We start from the raw sequence: 17,705 nt of genomic DNA, 5'->3' as shown, positions 1-17,705 counted from the left end.
AATGTGAACATCATTTTTATGGTTTTCTTTAAATCCATCGCCCTGTTCCAGACTCAACAAGTAGTACTCTACTACACTCACTACACCTATAGGTAGCGATATAACTGCATATATCATATAACCACACATATGCTCCACAGGTGAACAAACCTTTTCTTGTTAGACTTGTATGACCACCCCCCTCTCCCTCTCTCTCCCCCTTTCTCTCTCTTTCTCTCCCTATTTCTCTCTCTCCCTCTTTCTCTCTCTCTCTCTCCCTCTCTCTCTCTTTTTCTCTCTCTCCCTCTCTATCTCTCTCTATCTCTTTCTCTCTCGGACGCTCCCCTGTCCTCTCACCTTGTGCCACCATATCTTCGTCTCTGTCCGTGCAGAGACATCCTCACCCCACCCTCCCCCTGGGAAGATGGCATTGTACTGTATTTGGATGGGAAACAGTGCTGCCTCTATCTTCCTGAGACACACTACTGCCCTGTAATTAAGTCCCATTGTATTATTCAGAGGGCAATCCCATCCAAGTTTCTACAAAGCAGGGGAGAGCATTTTTCAGTTGTTACAAATACAATTGAGTTGTACTAACAAACATCAGTTGCTGTGTATTTTGTACAGGTTATGGAGGATATTTAACTTCATGTAGATGTCATGCAAGTATTATTTTTGTAGAATGGCGGAATTCGCCACTCTGTCTACAGGACAACATAGAGAACAGAAGAACTCTCTCCAGTCTGGTAGTCTCATTAGTCAACCATCTCTCCCATCCCCTCTCCCTGTTTCTCCCCCTTCCCCTCCCTGCCTCAGCCTAAAGTGTAACTAGCTCCCCCTCCATTCTATTCAACCCCATTGATCATGCATGCAGAAATTTAACACACCCCTTAATTCCTGTCCGAATAGGCCTCTGTCCCTTATATGGAGTTTGCTCTATAGAGGACTGAAGCCTTACTGGAAATACACATTCAAGAGTCTGAAACACGGCCCTGCAGGAGCACACGATCACACACCAAGTGTGAGGTTCTGAGTATAAACTTGAACATTTCTGAAAAGTGAAGCATTTTTCAATAAACCAAGAAATAATGCTTGATAGAACCATTGGGGAGAAAAGTTATTCAACTCAAAGATCGCTGACTGAACCATTTTCTACTGTACAATTTGATGTTCAGAACCTTCAATTGATATTTTGCATATTTCTTACGGTTTTATATGGAATATACCTAAATAAAAGGACACTTACAAATTATTATTAATATTACAAATAAGTCACCATTGCACACTTTTTCTCCGTCCTTCAGACAGTTTTAACAACAAAAAAATTAGATTGTAATTAGTTTGCCTGTTCAAAGAGTTCAGAGGCAAATACACAATTGCTGGCTATCATGGCTTATTATAGTAGCAATCAAGCAGTTCATATTGTTTAGATGGTATACAATTGTTTTTGTTTACTGTGGAAGTTGGACCAATTTTCTAAGATTGGTGCTAAATTATTTTGAGTGACATAGCTGTATCCCTCAATATTCTTACTCTTTAACTGTTTTACCTGAATGCAAAGAGAAGTAACATACTGTTGATCGGCCTTTAGTTGGTTAAGCAGTCACATGTTGAGTCAGTGTAGGGAAGGAGATTAACTGGAGCAGGCTTTGGTACTAATTAAATGCTTAAGACTCAGCAGTGAATGAGCCCTTCCCCATACTATTTCCTAAACATATGGGTTTGTAATTATGTTTGGAGTATAGAGGGTATATTGTGACAGTGAGAGGCATTGTTGATGCCACAGTCCATTCTGTTTGAGTCCAGAACCGGTGGAGGTGTACCAGAGCAATGGAACAAAGTAACTGACACCATTTACAGTAAATTGGATACTGATTTATGGTCGTTTGCCCTTCAAATCCATACGTGTCTAAAAACAGTTTGGAGTAACACCACCTTGTAAGGAAATGTAATAAAGTTTGGTGTTTATGCATGTGATTTTCAACCGTGTCTATTAATCCTGCAATCCAACTCCCAAGAATTATTGTTGAATAAATAAAAACCTCTCGTCGACCACTGCATACCAGTAATCTGTTGGATCTTCTCTTTGTGATTGTCTCTTTAAGCACGTTTGTTTGGTTTTATTCCAGACAGTATATAGCAAAACGAAGGAATTGCTGCTGGTTTCTTGTATAAACACAAGCAAGATTACTTTCAAGATCATTTTGTTCATGAATGGCGTGCGTAAAGGTGCGTAAACCACTAACTACTGTCTGTATCAAATGGCCGTAATTCACAGGAGCATGGACGGAGGTGCACAAAAAGTAGGATGAGACTGAGAAGAACACGCGGGCACCGGGAGAGGAGGAGTCTACCAGCTCTACTTGAGCCTATCTGCTTCAGCCGTCTCCCCCCTTTACCCTTGGCCAAACCCCCGCCCCATCACTCCATTCTGCCTGTTTTCCCCACTCGGCACAGTCTGAACACACGGGCACGGAATGGAGACTGAAGGTAGCCAGAGCAGCCTGTCCTCCACGGACTCCCCCCACGACCCCTGGTAAAGCTTCACTCGTCGCCCATCTACCTAACCTAAATATCGGATACACTTCTGAGGCAGACCCGGGAGTTAAGAGGAATTCTCTATTTCAAAGCCAAGAGGAAGGGAGAACGCGTTAGTTTTGCGTTGTTGGTCCGTGGCTGTCTACAGAGGCTGCTCTTTCAGGGTCTCGTAAATGGACAGAAAGGATATTTTGCCTCTATAAATCTATTATATCAAAGGCATAATCTACAAAAACTTGTTTGTCGAATACAACTTACATGTCTTACTGGAACTAGTTCTTTGACGTCTAAAAGTTGAAAATATTTCTGTTTTCACCGTAAACTGTTTTCTTTTATTTTAGCAAAATGTTTATTGGCGGACTCAGTTGGCAGACAACACAAGGTAAGCTTTCTTCCAGTCAACTCTATAATAACTTTGCCACTGACTCTTATGTAACATAGTTTTGTTTATAAAATATAAGAAATGTGTTATTTCATAGAGAGAAGTTTATCAAGACGTGTTTAATTAGTTACTAGTTTCTCTATGCCCTCTTGATGTCTAGTCCACAAATCAAAGCGCCCATTCAATAGGCCCGGATTGGCCTATAATGCGAACCAATTGAACTAAAATAAACAGTATGTATTTAGAAGAAACAGCATTTGTAATCGTTTGTATGTCAAACGAATTAATTTAGGGTGTTCTGTACTTAATATTGGTATGACAGGAAATAGAGACTTTGATTACTTATACTGACTGTACCTTTATGGTACAAAATCTCAAGCGGAAAGTTCAAGAAACTCGGAACACGATCGACTCTCATCAGACAACTAAAAGTGACGCACTTCCATATTTCTAGTGGAAAATTGATGCAGGCTACTATGTGTATTTCTTTGTCTTTATTTTCAGAGGGTCTGAAAGAGTACTTTTGCAAATACGGCGAAGTGAAGGAGTGCATGGTGATGCGGGATCCAGTTACTAAGCGCTCGAGGTGAGGGAGGCGTGCGCGGTGCAGCGCCAGAAAATCCCGCTGCGACGCTGCACTCAAACTGAGCCCAACCGCTCGCACACTGCTGTACAGACTTATTCTTATTAAATGTCAACACCCGCTGATGCAGTTATTACATATTTTGGTGTTTCTTTTGCAGAGGGTTTGGATTTGTCACTTATGTTGACCAGGCTGGTGTGGATAAAGTTTTGGCCCAAACCAGACACGAGTTGGATTCAAAAACAGTAAGTTTGAATACATTATATACTTTTTTTCAAAACTCCTACATTCTCATCCCTTCCTTTTAGGTCAATGTTTAGTATGCATCTGTGTGACTGTGTTTGATAGTGTTTAATCAACACGCCTATTAGGGTAATGATCCTACAACTTCTTTTCAAGTGAGTGCAAGTTGTTTGGCAGTAGGCCAGATCAATTCATTGGTTTACAGTGATAAGAAGTTGATGGCACATTGAAGACAATTCACTTGCACCAGTTACACTTTTTAAATGTTATGTAGGAAGAGAGTTAGCTAATGTTACTTTGGTAGTTGTGGCTATGCTTTTCCATTGGGATTTTTTTTAAGTGTGATATTAACTGTGCTAAATAGCCTTATTTAAAAACAGTTTGTGTTGAGGCACTTGCTACAGAATTGGCTCTCTCTTGGCTTCACCCTCCCATGGTGAATTGGTCAAGAAAGCTTTTCTCAGTGTCAATTGCTATGGTTACAGGGGGACCCAGACAGGGTTGAGCCCAGGAGTCTCTTGAGTTGCCTAGGCCTTTATCTAGTGAGAACTCAATCTTTCCACATGGTCTTTTGTAAGGTTTGTCCCTAGGGTCAAAATGACCTGAAAAACTTTTGCATGTGAACAAATGATGTGAGTGCCTCCGAAACCTGATAGGTACAGCTGTAAGAGTAGTCAGGATAAACCAATGCACTGTTTTCCCAATAAATATCCATGTCGATCCTGCTCAGGGAAACCGCTCACCCCCCTGGAGGTCGTAAGTTAACACAAACCCACAAACTCAGAGGCCTGTTTTCACTCATTACCTGTTTATTTATTTTTTGCACTTGTACTTTATTAGTGCAAGTGTACAAGTTGTGCATGTAAAAGCAGTGTGTGTGTGTGCGTGTTTGTGTCTTTGTCAGTAATGAATGTGGGCTGGTCTGGGAACAATGCGAGCCCGTTGGTCGCCATAGGGACGGCTAGCTCCCCTTAGCTCAGTGGGAGTGGTGATGGCAGTGGCTAGGTCACTGCATTCACATGTGCCGAGGCTCTTTCCACCTCGTTCTGTGATCCGAGTTGTGCACCTCAACATATCGAGGCAGATTAGAGAACACTAGAGAAGGCTCCTCACAGGAAGAGAAAGGAAAAAAGGGCCGAACGATGGAACACTTAACAGGACAGGAACCAGACACTTTGGAATCAGGACGTAATCAGAGCGGAAATTGTGCAAATGTAGATGCTCGGCCAGCAGGTTGTTGTTTGGTAGACGTTAAGGTATAACAGAGGTTTGTCCTATCGTAGCAGCCCGCCAGGCTGTGTCACTTGTCACAGTTTTAGCTGGCATGGTGATAGTTCCACGGGGGGCCGTTATGGTTGGTCGTCATGGGGTTTTATCTCCATAGATACACCCCCACCCCCGTTCCCGTAGTTTGACACAAAAGCAGAGCAGGGTTAACAATGCACAGCTTCTTTGACAACAATCTTAGAAATCATCACTAATTGAAGCACTGTTAATAAATGATATGCACTGTATGTATGCCATACAATTACAGATTTTATTAAATATTTTTTGAGGTTACGTGGGGCATGATAAAGGGTTTCACTTTGTAATTAAAACTGATATGGCATCTAATTGTATTTTTGTTCTCGTACGATAGCTAAACTCAATTACTTAATCGCCTACTGGTTGTGTGGGCTGTGGCTCAGCCTTGGTGTTGCTGGTAGTGAGGTGTGTCTCTGGTGCGGTGGGGGCAGTGTGGCAGCGTAATAGAGTGAGTGTGTGTTTGGCATGGAGAGGGCTCAGTGATCAGCCACAGGGGTTGGACGGTGAGTCGAGTAGAGCCTCAGAGAGCCTGCCCTGCCCCCCCCCCCTCTCTCTCTCTCTCTCTCTCTCTCTCTCTCTCTCTCTCAGCCAGGTTATCCTGTTAGTGTGGAGAGAGAAAAAAGTTCTCCAGTGGCAACAGAAAGAATGTGCCATGCTGTGACTGAGTGAGTGGACTGGACAAGAATGGAGAAAAGTTTACACAGTAGAAAGACCAGAGGCAACTCTTCTCCACTTTAGAGGGAGTAGAGGAATAGACAATAGAGGTGTACCAAGAGGTTGTTTAAAAAAAACAGCTGCCTTTTAGAAAAGATTTGACTTCCTCAGCTTATTTTAATTGCCTTTTAGGATTTTTTACTCTTTGTTTCCTAATGTAATTGACGTAGTTGATGGGGGGATGGGGTGTTTGTGGTAAGGTTTGCCTCGAATCGTTCTTATTCAAATGAACTCTGAGGAGTGGCTTGAATGTGAAAGGAGTTTAGGAGAACACTTTCAGCGCTAGTGTGTTGCAGAGTACATTGTGTCGTAGAGGACAGTGTGTAAGGATGAAAGGACTGCATGTCCTGGGCTGCAGGTGCTGAAGGGCCTCTAAGGTACCGGTGACCCCCAGGTCTCAGTTTACCCTTAAGTAGCGAGGACTACCACGCTGACCCAACGAGAGAGGAGAAGGGAGGGATGGCAGGAAGGATAACGCCTTGTGTGATTAGTATGGATATCTTAGCTAATCGGATTGAATGAAACAAGCTTGGGCCGTCCTCCTGAGTAACAGATATTTTACTTTAGACGAGAGTCCTGAGTCCTGACCAATTGGAGCGTCGGGATATGTGTGTTGCTAGTTAAGCTGAGGCAGCCAGTGCACCTTACCAACTGTTGACTGTAATTGGTCAAGGGGGATTGTCCTGATTTGATAAACCCCTTGTTCTTACGCTCAGCTTTACTCCCTTTCTGCGTACATGGGCAGTGGGATTGGCTTGTTTTATGGCTTGGGCCTAAAATCACATCAGTGACATAACCCTAAAATAGGGCCTGTTACACTTTTGGTTTAGCAAATATTCAATTAATATGTCGTAACATGTTGGGGGAAAAAAACTGTAGTATAAGCCTGAAAGTTGCATGATCTGTTCCTAAAATATGTTTTACGTCTATGTAAAAACCAAAACGAACCAAAAGCAGATCGGTTCTGGGAAAGCAACACATTTCAAATGGAAAATATACCATATTTGATCTGAAATACATCATTCTGTCTAATATCCATAATTTCCCCCCCTTGGATGTGTGCTGGTTGCTGTGTGTTGATTTTTGTTTGTTTGTGTCTGTCTGTTTGTTTGTTTTTGAATGTGCACAGGAGTGTTGGACAACAGGAGGGTTGGTGACCGGAGGTGACTATCAGAGTAGTCTAGAGAATAGAACTAAACAGTAGACTCTGCATTCGGTACCACGTCCAAGTCTAGTCTAGTCTTTTCACTCTGCTCCGTAGAAACCTGCCGTGATGTCAAAATGAAACTTGTAGAACCGCAGTGTACCATTCTCTGGTAAACGCATGTGGTTTACCATAGGGGCTTTAGATCTCTACTGTAGTTCTACTCTACCCTGTCGTGGTCACAGACTAATATAGTGCTCTTAGCACTGTACTGTCTCACTGTTTCTTAGTATAACAACAGTACAGCCTGGAGTAGTCTAGCTGTTCTTTAGCTTTAGACCAGTATAGACTAATATAGACGTCTCAAATTCTCATACCGTAGTCTATCTATAATTGCTTCTTTATGGCATGATATAGTCCCTATTAAATCTGAACCCTTTTGGCTGTATTGTTCATATTGTCGATGATTGCTATGGGTTTGGATTTTGGGTCTCAAATTGCGCAGTGAACCCTTGAATCACGTCTGTGCCATTACCACTGTCAAATCAGTTCTTAGCGGCTCTTGTTGTGGTAGTTAAGCTACCCTTCTGTCAAGTGTTTGACAACGCAGAGCAGAGGTCGGCACAGTAAAGGAGCCGTGCCCTCCGCGACGGATGGGTCGGTCTCACTAGGAAACGGGCGGAATATTTTCGGGGCAAGAGAGAGGGAGGTGAAAAACAGACAGACACAAACAAACCAAAACGAGGCGGATGTGGTGTCAGTGTGTGTGGCGTCGGGCCCTCTCCCTCCCTCAGTCCTGTCCTCTCTCCTACGTCCCCGTCTCTCTTGCCCACGGTGTTGTCCTTCCTCCTCCTCCTCCCCCCCCCCCCCCACCCGGCACCACTCCCTCTTGTCTCTGTCTCTGTCGCACTGTGCGGAGGTGAGATGTGTTTGTGATTGTAGTGCCTGTGTGAGATTCCGAGAGATCACATGTCACATGTTGGTGAGGAGGGAGAGTGGTGGAGTGAAGGTTGGAAGGGGGGCACCTCTGTGGTGCTTATCACTGGGACATCCCAGACATTCCACCTGCCACATTATCCACAAACTAACCCCGCTCACAACCAGACTAATGTTGGCTGCACATGAGGAAAGGGCCAGTTACACTTCACTTGATGGTTGCGATTAGAATTGACTTTTTTTTTCTTTCTTCTTCCCCTGTGCTCGGGCACAGTATGTTCAGCTGTGAGATTCTTTCAGTGCATTGTCTAAGTTACATCCCTATAATCCAGACACACAGCAACCTTTACAGGATTAAACAAGACAGGAGGTGGGAAGGAAGGAAGGAACCCCACCAAAGGAAGGAAGAGAGATGAACTGATCTGGTGGATTTGGTGATCTACTTGTTTGCTAGTTCCTCTGTGTGAACGTGCGTCTCTAAACCGGGACTTCTCTTTTCTTAACTCTTTTCCGCAGATTGATCCAAAAGTTGCGTTCCCTCGTCGGGCCCAGCCCAAGGTGAGTGTGTTTGTTAGGTGTGATTTAGCGGGGCTTAGTGCTGTGAGATATGAATGACATTGCCTGGGAGCAATCCAGTCCTATGTCTGTGTTGAGCTTTTCACATTCTATCTGGGCTAATGCCCTGTAATCAGATGAATGTGACTGCTGCTGTGACATCACTGCGCTATGTGGTCATGTGTTACAGTTAACACCTCACCAACTCTTTCAACTTTCCCAAAGTCGAATTGTCTACGAACTTATACACCGTTCACTGTTCGCATATAATGTTGTTGGTAAAGGTTTGACTCAACGGTGTTGACGATGAGTCAAAAGAGAGAGAAAGATGTATTAGACAGGCATGGATAACTTACTAGTGCCACCAAACTCCTCTTAGTCTCGTGTGGGTACCTGTACCATTTAAAATAAACCATTCGACGCCATGGCCTGTCTATTAGGCTATTTGGGAAATTTTGAAGCTTGCCTGTGTTCCATTTGTATATGTTATTCATATGAGATACGAGAAATGACAAACAATGGCAATAACGTGCTGCCTAAACGAATACCAAAAATAAATGTTTATAATCATTGTGATAAGTAATGTACTTATTTATGGGAAAACAAATAACATTTTTGCCTGTCTCTATAGTTAGTGACTCGGACCAAGAAGATCTTTGTGGGAGGTCTGTCGGTGAACACGACCATCGAGGATGTGAAGCAGTATTTCGACCAGTTTGGAAAGGTAAGCAGCGTGTTGGCTGGTGTTAAGACAGCGTTAGTATAGCGTTAGCATAGCGTTAGCATAGTGTTGCAGTAGCTTCGGTTGTTGTGAGGGGAAGCAGACAAAACGGATCTGTGGAACTGCAGAGACCGAAAGAAAGATATCATGACCTGGAACATACGTTAACAAGCATTTCATCTCCGTTCAAAGTAGATTTACAAAAATAAATAAAAGTGTTATCAATTGTAACTTTAAAAGGGACTTGAAGTGTAAACTGCGGGGGGCATGAGTGAGTCAGGGGTGTAGGGAAGAGGGACAGGGAGACTTGGGGGAGAGTCCAAGAAGAGGTGGGGAGCCCAAGGGAACTGCGGAGTTGGTAAGCAGGGCTAAGTTAGGGAGAAGAGGGGGAGAAAAGTTCTGGAGTGTGTGCCGATGGTGAGGAAGGGGGAGGGATTATCAGAATCTGAATTAATCTGATGTAACAGCTGCTCCTACCCCAACCCCCTCCCGGCCCGTTACCGTGGTGACCTGGCTTGCCCATTGTCCCCAAGTAATTCAGCGGGCAAGGGGTTTTGTGTTGAAGAAGGAGGGGAGGGGGGGGGGTGAGGTGGGGGTGTCAGTTTAAGAGTTTTGTAACAATAATACTGGTCGACCAACGGTCAAAACTAAACCAATTAAGTTGTCACTTACAGTCGGTGTATAACCGATGGTAAAACCAGTGTATTTTTCCCGCACCATCTTTAGAGCTATACCCAAAGTTTCTATTATTTTAACAACAGAGTCCGAGGGCTTTGAAATGCAGGGGGAGAGACTAGATGATGGTCTAACAAAGGCTGAGCGGGGGAGAGGGAGGGCCTGGGAGAGAGAAAGACAGGGGGAGAGAGAGACAAGAGAGAGGGTGGGTGTTGGAGGCGTAAGACTGGAACTGGGGCAGCGATGGGGTGCGGGGATTTGGTGAGACTATTATGCTTTTACACAAAGCTGTAGACAAATATTTTGTTAGATGACACAGATGATTATTCATAAGGAGACTTTTCTCTGCTTTGAAGTCCTGCTTCAAAACTTTTGTTACTTTTCACTGATACCCCAACTAGTTTAAAATCAAAACTAAGCTGGAATGCATTTGTTATACAGTTTGCCTTCAGTCTATCATGGCCTACAGGTAGTTTAGTGCCAAAAAAATTATACTTTTCAGTTATATAATAGTCTTGGTTGGGTGTAGCTTTTTTCTCCCAATCAGAAGATAGGATGAATGAAAGAGAGAGAAAGACACTCAGAGATAGAGAGAGAAATAGATTGATGGGGAACTGTAGTCTCCAGCCATCCATGGACTTTCCTGATTACACTGCCTCACTGGAGCTTTTGTCTTCTGCCCTGTTTGGGACAGGGGGGTGGATAGAGGGATGGGGAGAGAATGGAAGGGAGGATGAGAGTTAGAGGAGAGGGAATATTGTCCAGTGTGCCATCAAAATGCCTTGCGTTTGACATATCGAGCATTTACTGGACAATTATAAACTCACTTTGTTATAACCTCACATGATTAAAGTTAAAATTGCCACAGTGTTAGTCATAGACTGAATGTTACCAGAGAGGGACATGTGTTTAGGAGATACTGTCAATACGGAATTAAGTTTCAGATGCCTGAGAACATCTTGTGTTTGTGTCCTCTGGGATGTTAGCTTCACTGACAGGATCGAGGGAGGACAGGATAGAGAAGACTGGGGGGGTGGGGGGGGCGCAAATGTCAGAGTGGAAGGAGTCAGTGATTTGAGAGGGCTCAGACCAACAGGTCCTCTTTCACACTGGCCAGAGGCCCTCCTCCCTCACCCTTGACCTTTCTGTGTGCAATCTGCCCTTGGGCGTCCCACAAACCTGTAGACACCCCACCCCCCGCACACACACACACACACACATATATATACATACATACATGAACATTGTAATACACACACTGCAGACAAACAGTTGCAGTGTACCAGGGCTGAGTGGAACCGTATACGCGTGTGGTAGTTCAGATGAGATGCTAGGAAGGATCATGTCCACATGTTGTGCTATTGACCTCATTGCTGATCGAGGAAGCACATTTCGACTTACTAAATATAAAGTTCATTTGGAAAGTCATACGTGTTTTATAAGGTGTGGGATAACCAGAGCTTGTTTCATTTCCAAGTGAGTAAGTGTTCCTTCCAGCAACAGTTGGAAACACCTGTGTGTTTGCGTGTGTGTGTGTGTCTAAGAACAGAGGGAGGGACGAAGAGAGAGAGAAAGAGCGAGGTCACTGGGAAAGGAGGAGGAGGAATGATGGCTGACTGTGCCAGCAAACAAAGCCTCCAGGCCTCTTTGTTCTCTTGCTCTCTTTCTTTGTCTCTCCTCTCTCCTCCCTCTCCACCCTGTCCCGCACTCTGTCCGTCTCCTCCTTATGGGTCTTTTCAACTCAAACTGTAGTCCCGATCTGCTCCGCTCCCGTGGCTGGAACACACTGTAACTCCACCTGCTCGCCATCACCCCGCAGTCTCTCCCACCTGCTAGCGAGATTCTCCTTAAACACACACTCAACGCCATCATTGTTTCTTACTCTTTTTTTTCACTCACTTAAGCTGCCCTCTCCTACATTCCCTCGCTATTCATTAATCGGAGTGGGAAACACAAGTTTTTTCCCAGTGACCATGGGAAGGCCATAGTCTGCTGAGCAGGAGAAAGAGGGTGGATTATGGGCCTCTCTCTCTCTCTCTGTTTGAGAGAGATTGCAACCACATGGTTCGGAGGCAAATTGCGAATAACAAAACGCGAACACATTTTAGATTCGGATCTTTCGGAAAGAGATCTGAACTTTTTTTCCTGAAAACACCATGCGCCATGGGCCCTTTTTTTCCCCTCTCTCGCACAATTTCTTTCTTCTTCTGTTTTCCTTTCTGGCCCCTCCTTCCCTCCCTCCTCTATCCCCCTTATTAACCTGTCCCCCTCTTCAGCTCGCCCCCTCCCCGCTCGGCCCCCTCTGTCCATCTGTTGCAGAGGCTCCTAGTAGAACTGGAGACGGGGTGAGGTCAGACAATATGGCGCATGTGGAGAGGGCTCTGAGTAGAACTCTGTTTGTCTTCCCCCCAGGTTGACGATGCCATGCTCATGTTCGACAAGACCACCAACAGACACAGAGGTGAGTGACACAGGAGGACCCTCTGTCCACTCGTTTAAGCCATCTACCCCTTTACCTCTCTCCGTCGACTACCTCATCTCTCTCTCTCACCCCCCACCTGTCTCACCCTTATCTCCCTCTCTATCTCTCTCCTGCTCTTCCTCCTGTCCTGCCTGGCTTTCCATTGATCTCCCCCCCCCCCCCCCCCACCTCCCTGAGGGCTGAGCAGGAGGAGAGGAACGAGGCTAGGCTAATTAGACAGTCCGTTAATCGGGATCAGGATAAAGCCTTCCTTAAGCGCCTCCTCCCCACCCTGGGACTGATCGATTATGACAGCCTAGCAGCTTTATCAGGCTGGCTGGCCAGGAGGGGAGGGGGGGAGGGGGGGAGCCAGGAAGAGTGGTACAGAAAGGTGTTGGTAGAAACGCTGTTGGTAGAAACGCACTGTAGAGCCCCCCCCCCCCCCCCCACCACCACCTCCTGTGAAACAAAGAGGTAATAATGGCTTTTCCGACATCGAATTTCACGGTCCTCACGCGCGCGTTGTGTTCCTCAGGGTTCGGGTTTGTGACTTTCGAAAACGAGGACGTGGTGGAGAAAGTGTGCGAGATCCACTTCCACGAGATCAACAGCAAAATGGTGAGGCTTCGGGCGGGGGGTGGAGGGGGGTGGGGGGGGCTCGTTCTCACTCCGGGAATTGGGAGGGGGGTTTTTCGATTCCGTCTCATCGACGGCCCGCTGTGTCCCTCATGCCATGCGGATGTTTGTTTCGACAGGTCGAGTGCAAGAAGGCTCAGCCCAAGGAAGTGATGTCCCCCACGGGCTCAGCTAGGGGGCGCTCCCGAGTGATGCCCTACGGCATGGACGCCTTCATGCTGGGCATAGGCATGCTGGGTAAGCTCTTAATGATGCTGCTGACGATAGGGCCTGTCTGACCCGCAGCTTAGGTCAGCCTGCTGCGGTGAGGGCTCCGTCATAAGGTCATATTTGACTTCATGTGGAGATGATTGACCACTGGCGTTCCCCTCAGCCGGTGGGCAGTCGGTAATGGAGATGAAGCCCCCTGAGTGCATGTGTTGTCACCACACTACCAACATCTGCTGTTCATTCTGCGAAATTACACCTTTTTTCTTAATGACAGTGACGAAACCTGAAGACGTTTTACTTTGACAGTCATTTCAGCGGTGGTTATATGCGAAATAAGTGCAGCCACACATCGTACCCCGAGAAACTACAAACTTGTTTTTGTTGGGGTTTTTTCTCCATCTGTTTTGGAGCATGTGGTCTATTTCCTCCAGCAGGGGGCAGCATTGCTGCACCCGATGCTAAACCTTATTGTTTTTGATCGTTTCTTCTCAGGTTACCCAGGGTTCCAGGCTGCTACGTACACCAGCCGAAGCTACGCTGGGATAACTCCAGGCTACACCTACCAGTTCCCAGGTAAAACCTCTATTGCACAAATCTTTCATCCTGGCCAATCAGCTTCGGTCGTTCATGTCCATCTTTGTGATACAACTCGTGTGGTTTTAAGATATGTGATTCATTTGAGGTTTCGGTTATATATGTCTGCCAGTAGTCTAGACTTAAAAGCTGCTCATTTGCTTGCCGTGAGTCAGTCCCATAACTGTTAACATAAACACTGACAGACTCAAACTAATAAAGCACAATGACTGTCACACTGGCTGCTTGTAAATATCAGGGAGAGGAATTCCATATGCTTTGCTTTGCGTGTGTGTGATTGTGTTAGCGAATGTGTGAATTGAAATGAATTGTCCAGTGGTTTTTGGGGCTTTAGATGTGTTTGGGAGCACAGCATAACATGGCAGCTTCTGTGGCCAGTCAGGTGGCGTAGCGGTTAGGGAATCGGGCAAGTAATCAGAAGGTTGCTGGTTCGATTCCCAGCCATGCCAAATGATGTTGGATAATGGGCAAGGCACTTCACCCTACTTACCTCAGGGTAATGTCCCTGTAATTACTGTAAGTCGCTCTGGATAAGAGCGTCTGCTAAATGACTAAATGTAATGTAAATGTAGTTTAAACAGAAGAATCTAGCTTCGGTATCTTCTTTCTCTTCATTTCTCGAAGCCTCGTCCTACTCTTACTCCATCCTTTCATCTGTGGGTAGCGTCTCCCCACCTGTGTGTCGGTGTGTTCTGCTAGCGGCTGCTGGTGGTGGTGATGCTTGTGGTGTGTGTCTCAACAGCATTCTAATGTTTCTGTTCTAGAATTCCACTTAGAGAGGACCCCCCTTCTGACATCACCCCACCCCCCTGAGCTCACAGGTTAGTCCCTCCACTGTGCTTTACAAGCAGCATCCTGGCCGCCTGCTCCACACCCCCGTCACCGATACACCGCAACCACGTCACAAACAGTAACGACACCGCAAACAGTTGTGGGGGTTTTTACCCCCATTTTTTTTTGATCACGTAGGGAAATTCCATGGTTCTGAACAATATCGACGAAGGCACTCGTTCTCTATAAGTCACACAAATTCGAGGAGCGAATGCCATGACTGCCTGCGATCTAAGGCGGTTCTTTAATCGGGAACGTTTTCTTTCCTGTGTTCCTCAGCCATTCCTCTGACAGCTTACGGACCAATGGCAGCCGCGGCAGCCGCCGCCGCAGTAGTTAGAGGTATGGGTGTAGGATGGAAACGAACATTAGGATAGCTTTCCTTGTCCACCACCGAAAACACAAAGTAAAATTTCACTTACAATTTGTCCATATTATGTATTTTAGGCTCCACCCCCTCTCGCTCTGCTGGGTTTTTAGGCACCAGCAGCCCTGGGCCAATGGCAGACTTGTATGGAGCAGCCAGTCAGGACTCTGCTGTCAGCAGTTACCTCAGTGCTGCTAGTCCCGCCCCTAGCAGTGGGTTTGGCCATAGTCTGGGGGTAAGACACAGCCCTTATCACGTAGGTATTTAGATTTTTCATATTATTTCAAAAAAGGTGTACCTACAAGTTGGCTGTACAATTTTCCATTGATAAATGTATGACTGTATACATGTGAATTGTATTTTAAAAGGAGATAGGAATTGCCTATCGGATCATTCTGTTTGTGGTGCTGATTTTGCTGCTTGTTTTATGTTGTTGTGGCGCAATTGTCCTTTGGTGATTATGTTGGAAGTAGTGGTCATCTGTTATGTGACCTTCTTCTACAGGGTCCTCTGATTGCCACAGCTTTTACCAATGGCTACCACTAAGAGAGTGAGTTGATCTTCCCTAATAATTTCCTAAAACCTATGATAGAAATCTGACTTGTCTGATAGCAGCTGCTCTCGGAATAGAAAATGTACAAATCCGCTCATCACAATGTTTGTGTTTCTCCTCAGGGCCAGTGACAGAGAGATAGAAAGAGTTGAAGCTGCTTGGAGCTGATCTGGCATATCTCTGTGCAGTCTACCGCTCCGGCCGGGGCAGCTGTAGTGTGACCCTTGACCCCCCTCCCCCACCCCGATGACCCCTCTATCTGACCTGCCCTGTCTGTCTCTCTTAACATCACTTCCCACTGAACCTCTCACTGTAATCGAGACAGGAGCAAACTCTTTTTAAACCTGATTGACAGTTTGTTTTAGAATCCAATCCAGATACTGTATTTCTAGATTTGTTTTTCCTTTGTTTTGTTTCACCTGTTTTCTTTTTGTTTTTTTTTGTTTTTTGTGAAGATGTGTAACTTCTGTTTCGGCTCTCTGTGTTTTACTGGTTGATTTGAATTTTGGTTTGAACATGTTTTTTATTGAGACAAGGGAGGGCAATCTCCAGGTATGAAATATCGGAAGGACAGGAGCAATAATTTGTACTAAATAAGTAGTATATTTGTTTCTAGTTCATACTGAATTTTAACAGAACACTTCTGATTAATACTATTTTTTTGAAAATGTGTTACAAAGTTAAAAAAATGTATATCTTGGTAGCTTTTTAACTTTAAGAACTTGTTGTACTAATATTGATCAAAAATAACTAAACCGATAGTCACAAGTCAACTTCCAGTCAGGTAAAACTTGTGCTGTTTATTTGTGTAAGATATTGTAAATACAGCTCTGTTGTTTTTTGTTCCTGCAAAAAAAAATGGGCTTTGGGAGGTGTGACAGAAATGGTACGATCATATTCTGCAGATATTTGTTTCATTAGTTTTGTTAGGTGTTGGAAACCTTGACTGTTACATATCATAGTATCACATTGAGTTGGGGGGCATTGCCAGTCAATGACAGCATTTCTGCCCGTCACTTTTAGACCAGCCATACAATCTCCTTCCCTGTCGTTCAAAACTTGAGGGGTTTAAGTTTGAAAACTGCCTCAGGCCTCTGAAAGTAAAACAGTTTTCCATTTACTGTGAATTCACCCAGGAAACCCAGTTTGAAAATGAAGGGAGAGTACTTTTCAGATGTTACATTACTGTGGGGATGTGGGTATGGGGATACATGCTGTTTCTCCCCCAATGACTTTGTACTTTGTCATATCATTGTTGTTTTGAATTGTTATTTTAATGTCATGATTGTTAAGGAAAAATGAAGGATCCATGTGCAGAGCCAGTCATTCTAAAGTTTCACTATTGTGCGATTATGGCTGGGTAATTCTGCAGATTGCGTTTTTGAGTGAGAGCTTGTGTGTTTGCATTGTTATCACTCCACATGGTCACGCATATTGGCATCCAGTGTGCCATTTGCTGTTTCAGAATGGGTATTTCAGTTGCAAATGTGAATTTTTAACGTTAACTTTGGTCGATACCTATACCTTATTGGCTCTGTCAGCGTGGGGACAGGGCTAATTAACCATCTTGTCAACAGTCCGAGAAATTCTCCATCGTTTCTTTTTTAACTTCCTTTGGCTACCTGATTCATTGTCTTCTCGCGGATAGAGAAACTGCATTTTCACTGGACGACTGTAGCCATGTAACTCTCAAGCAATAGATCTTTTTAGAAACCCGATTCATTTTTTCCACATATAATATGATGTTGCACTGGGATGTCAAAAGTGTTTTACTCTAAAATGAGTTAAAGAACAAGGCACTATCAATCACTGTCGGTTACCAAGTTGTAGGTTTTGATATATTTCCTCTGTCTTCTGCTGTCTACCGGAGTACTCAGTCTCTGGGTTCACTGAAAAGTAACGCTCTTGTCAACACTGTAACCCTTGTTTTTCCTGTTACATTTTCTTTTTTTTTCTTTGGGAAAAAACTTTTAAAATTCCTAATAAATTATTTTCAAAACATTCCACTCATGTCTTGAGTTGTAATTGTATTTCACATTTATATATGATCACATTTGATTAAAGAAAAGTGAGGGAAAGGGTTAAATGTGTCACTATAAATTAATTTGAATAATTAATATTTGAAGTTGAATTGCTCAACTTGAATCATTGCATTAAAAACTGAATTTGTATCACCTAATATGAATTTGTATTGTTGAAATTGAATAATGACATCAAAAGACAAAATCTGAGTTAGGGTAAACTCATTTTCTCATGAGTTGGATACCTTTCCGAGATC

General features: G+C 44.4%; 1 protein-coding gene across 4 annotated transcripts; it reads left to right on the top strand.

Annotated features, from left to right (window-relative positions):
- Positions 1 to 2,375: 2,375 nt before the first annotated feature.
- msi1b (musashi RNA binding protein 1b) lies at positions 2,376 to 17,426 on the top strand. Of its 4 annotated transcripts, none has more exons than XM_047048596.1 (15): positions 2,376 to 2,515; positions 2,859 to 2,899; positions 3,404 to 3,485; positions 3,643 to 3,727; positions 8,341 to 8,382; positions 9,011 to 9,103; positions 12,188 to 12,236; positions 12,772 to 12,854; positions 12,992 to 13,109; positions 13,575 to 13,655; positions 14,441 to 14,497; positions 14,787 to 14,849; positions 14,988 to 15,134; positions 15,379 to 15,424; positions 15,550 to 17,426. In XM_047048596.1, exons 1-15 carry the CDS (start codon positions 2,457 to 2,459, stop codon positions 15,593 to 15,595), a joined length of 1,092 nt encoding a protein of 363 aa, XP_046904552.1. In that variant the 5' UTR covers positions 2,376 to 2,456; the 3' UTR covers positions 15,596 to 17,426. The 4 variants fall into 4 exon arrangements, with proteins under 4 accessions (XP_046904552.1, XP_046904554.1, XP_046904553.1 ...); XM_047048598.1 differs by having other exon boundaries at positions 14,955 to 15,109; XM_047048597.1 differs by having other exon boundaries at positions 14,955 to 15,130.
- The last annotated feature ends 279 nt before the right edge of the window (positions 17,427 to 17,705 follow it).

This window comes from Hypomesus transpacificus, chromosome 24, assembly GCF_021917145.1.
Source record: "Hypomesus transpacificus isolate Combined female chromosome 24, fHypTra1, whole genome shotgun sequence".
In the NCBI taxonomy this organism is placed as follows: domain Eukaryota; kingdom Metazoa; phylum Chordata; class Actinopteri; order Osmeriformes; family Osmeridae; genus Hypomesus; species Hypomesus transpacificus.
The sequence above is the reverse complement of the archived record's forward strand: the minus strand, read 5'-3'. Positions and strand labels throughout refer to the sequence as shown.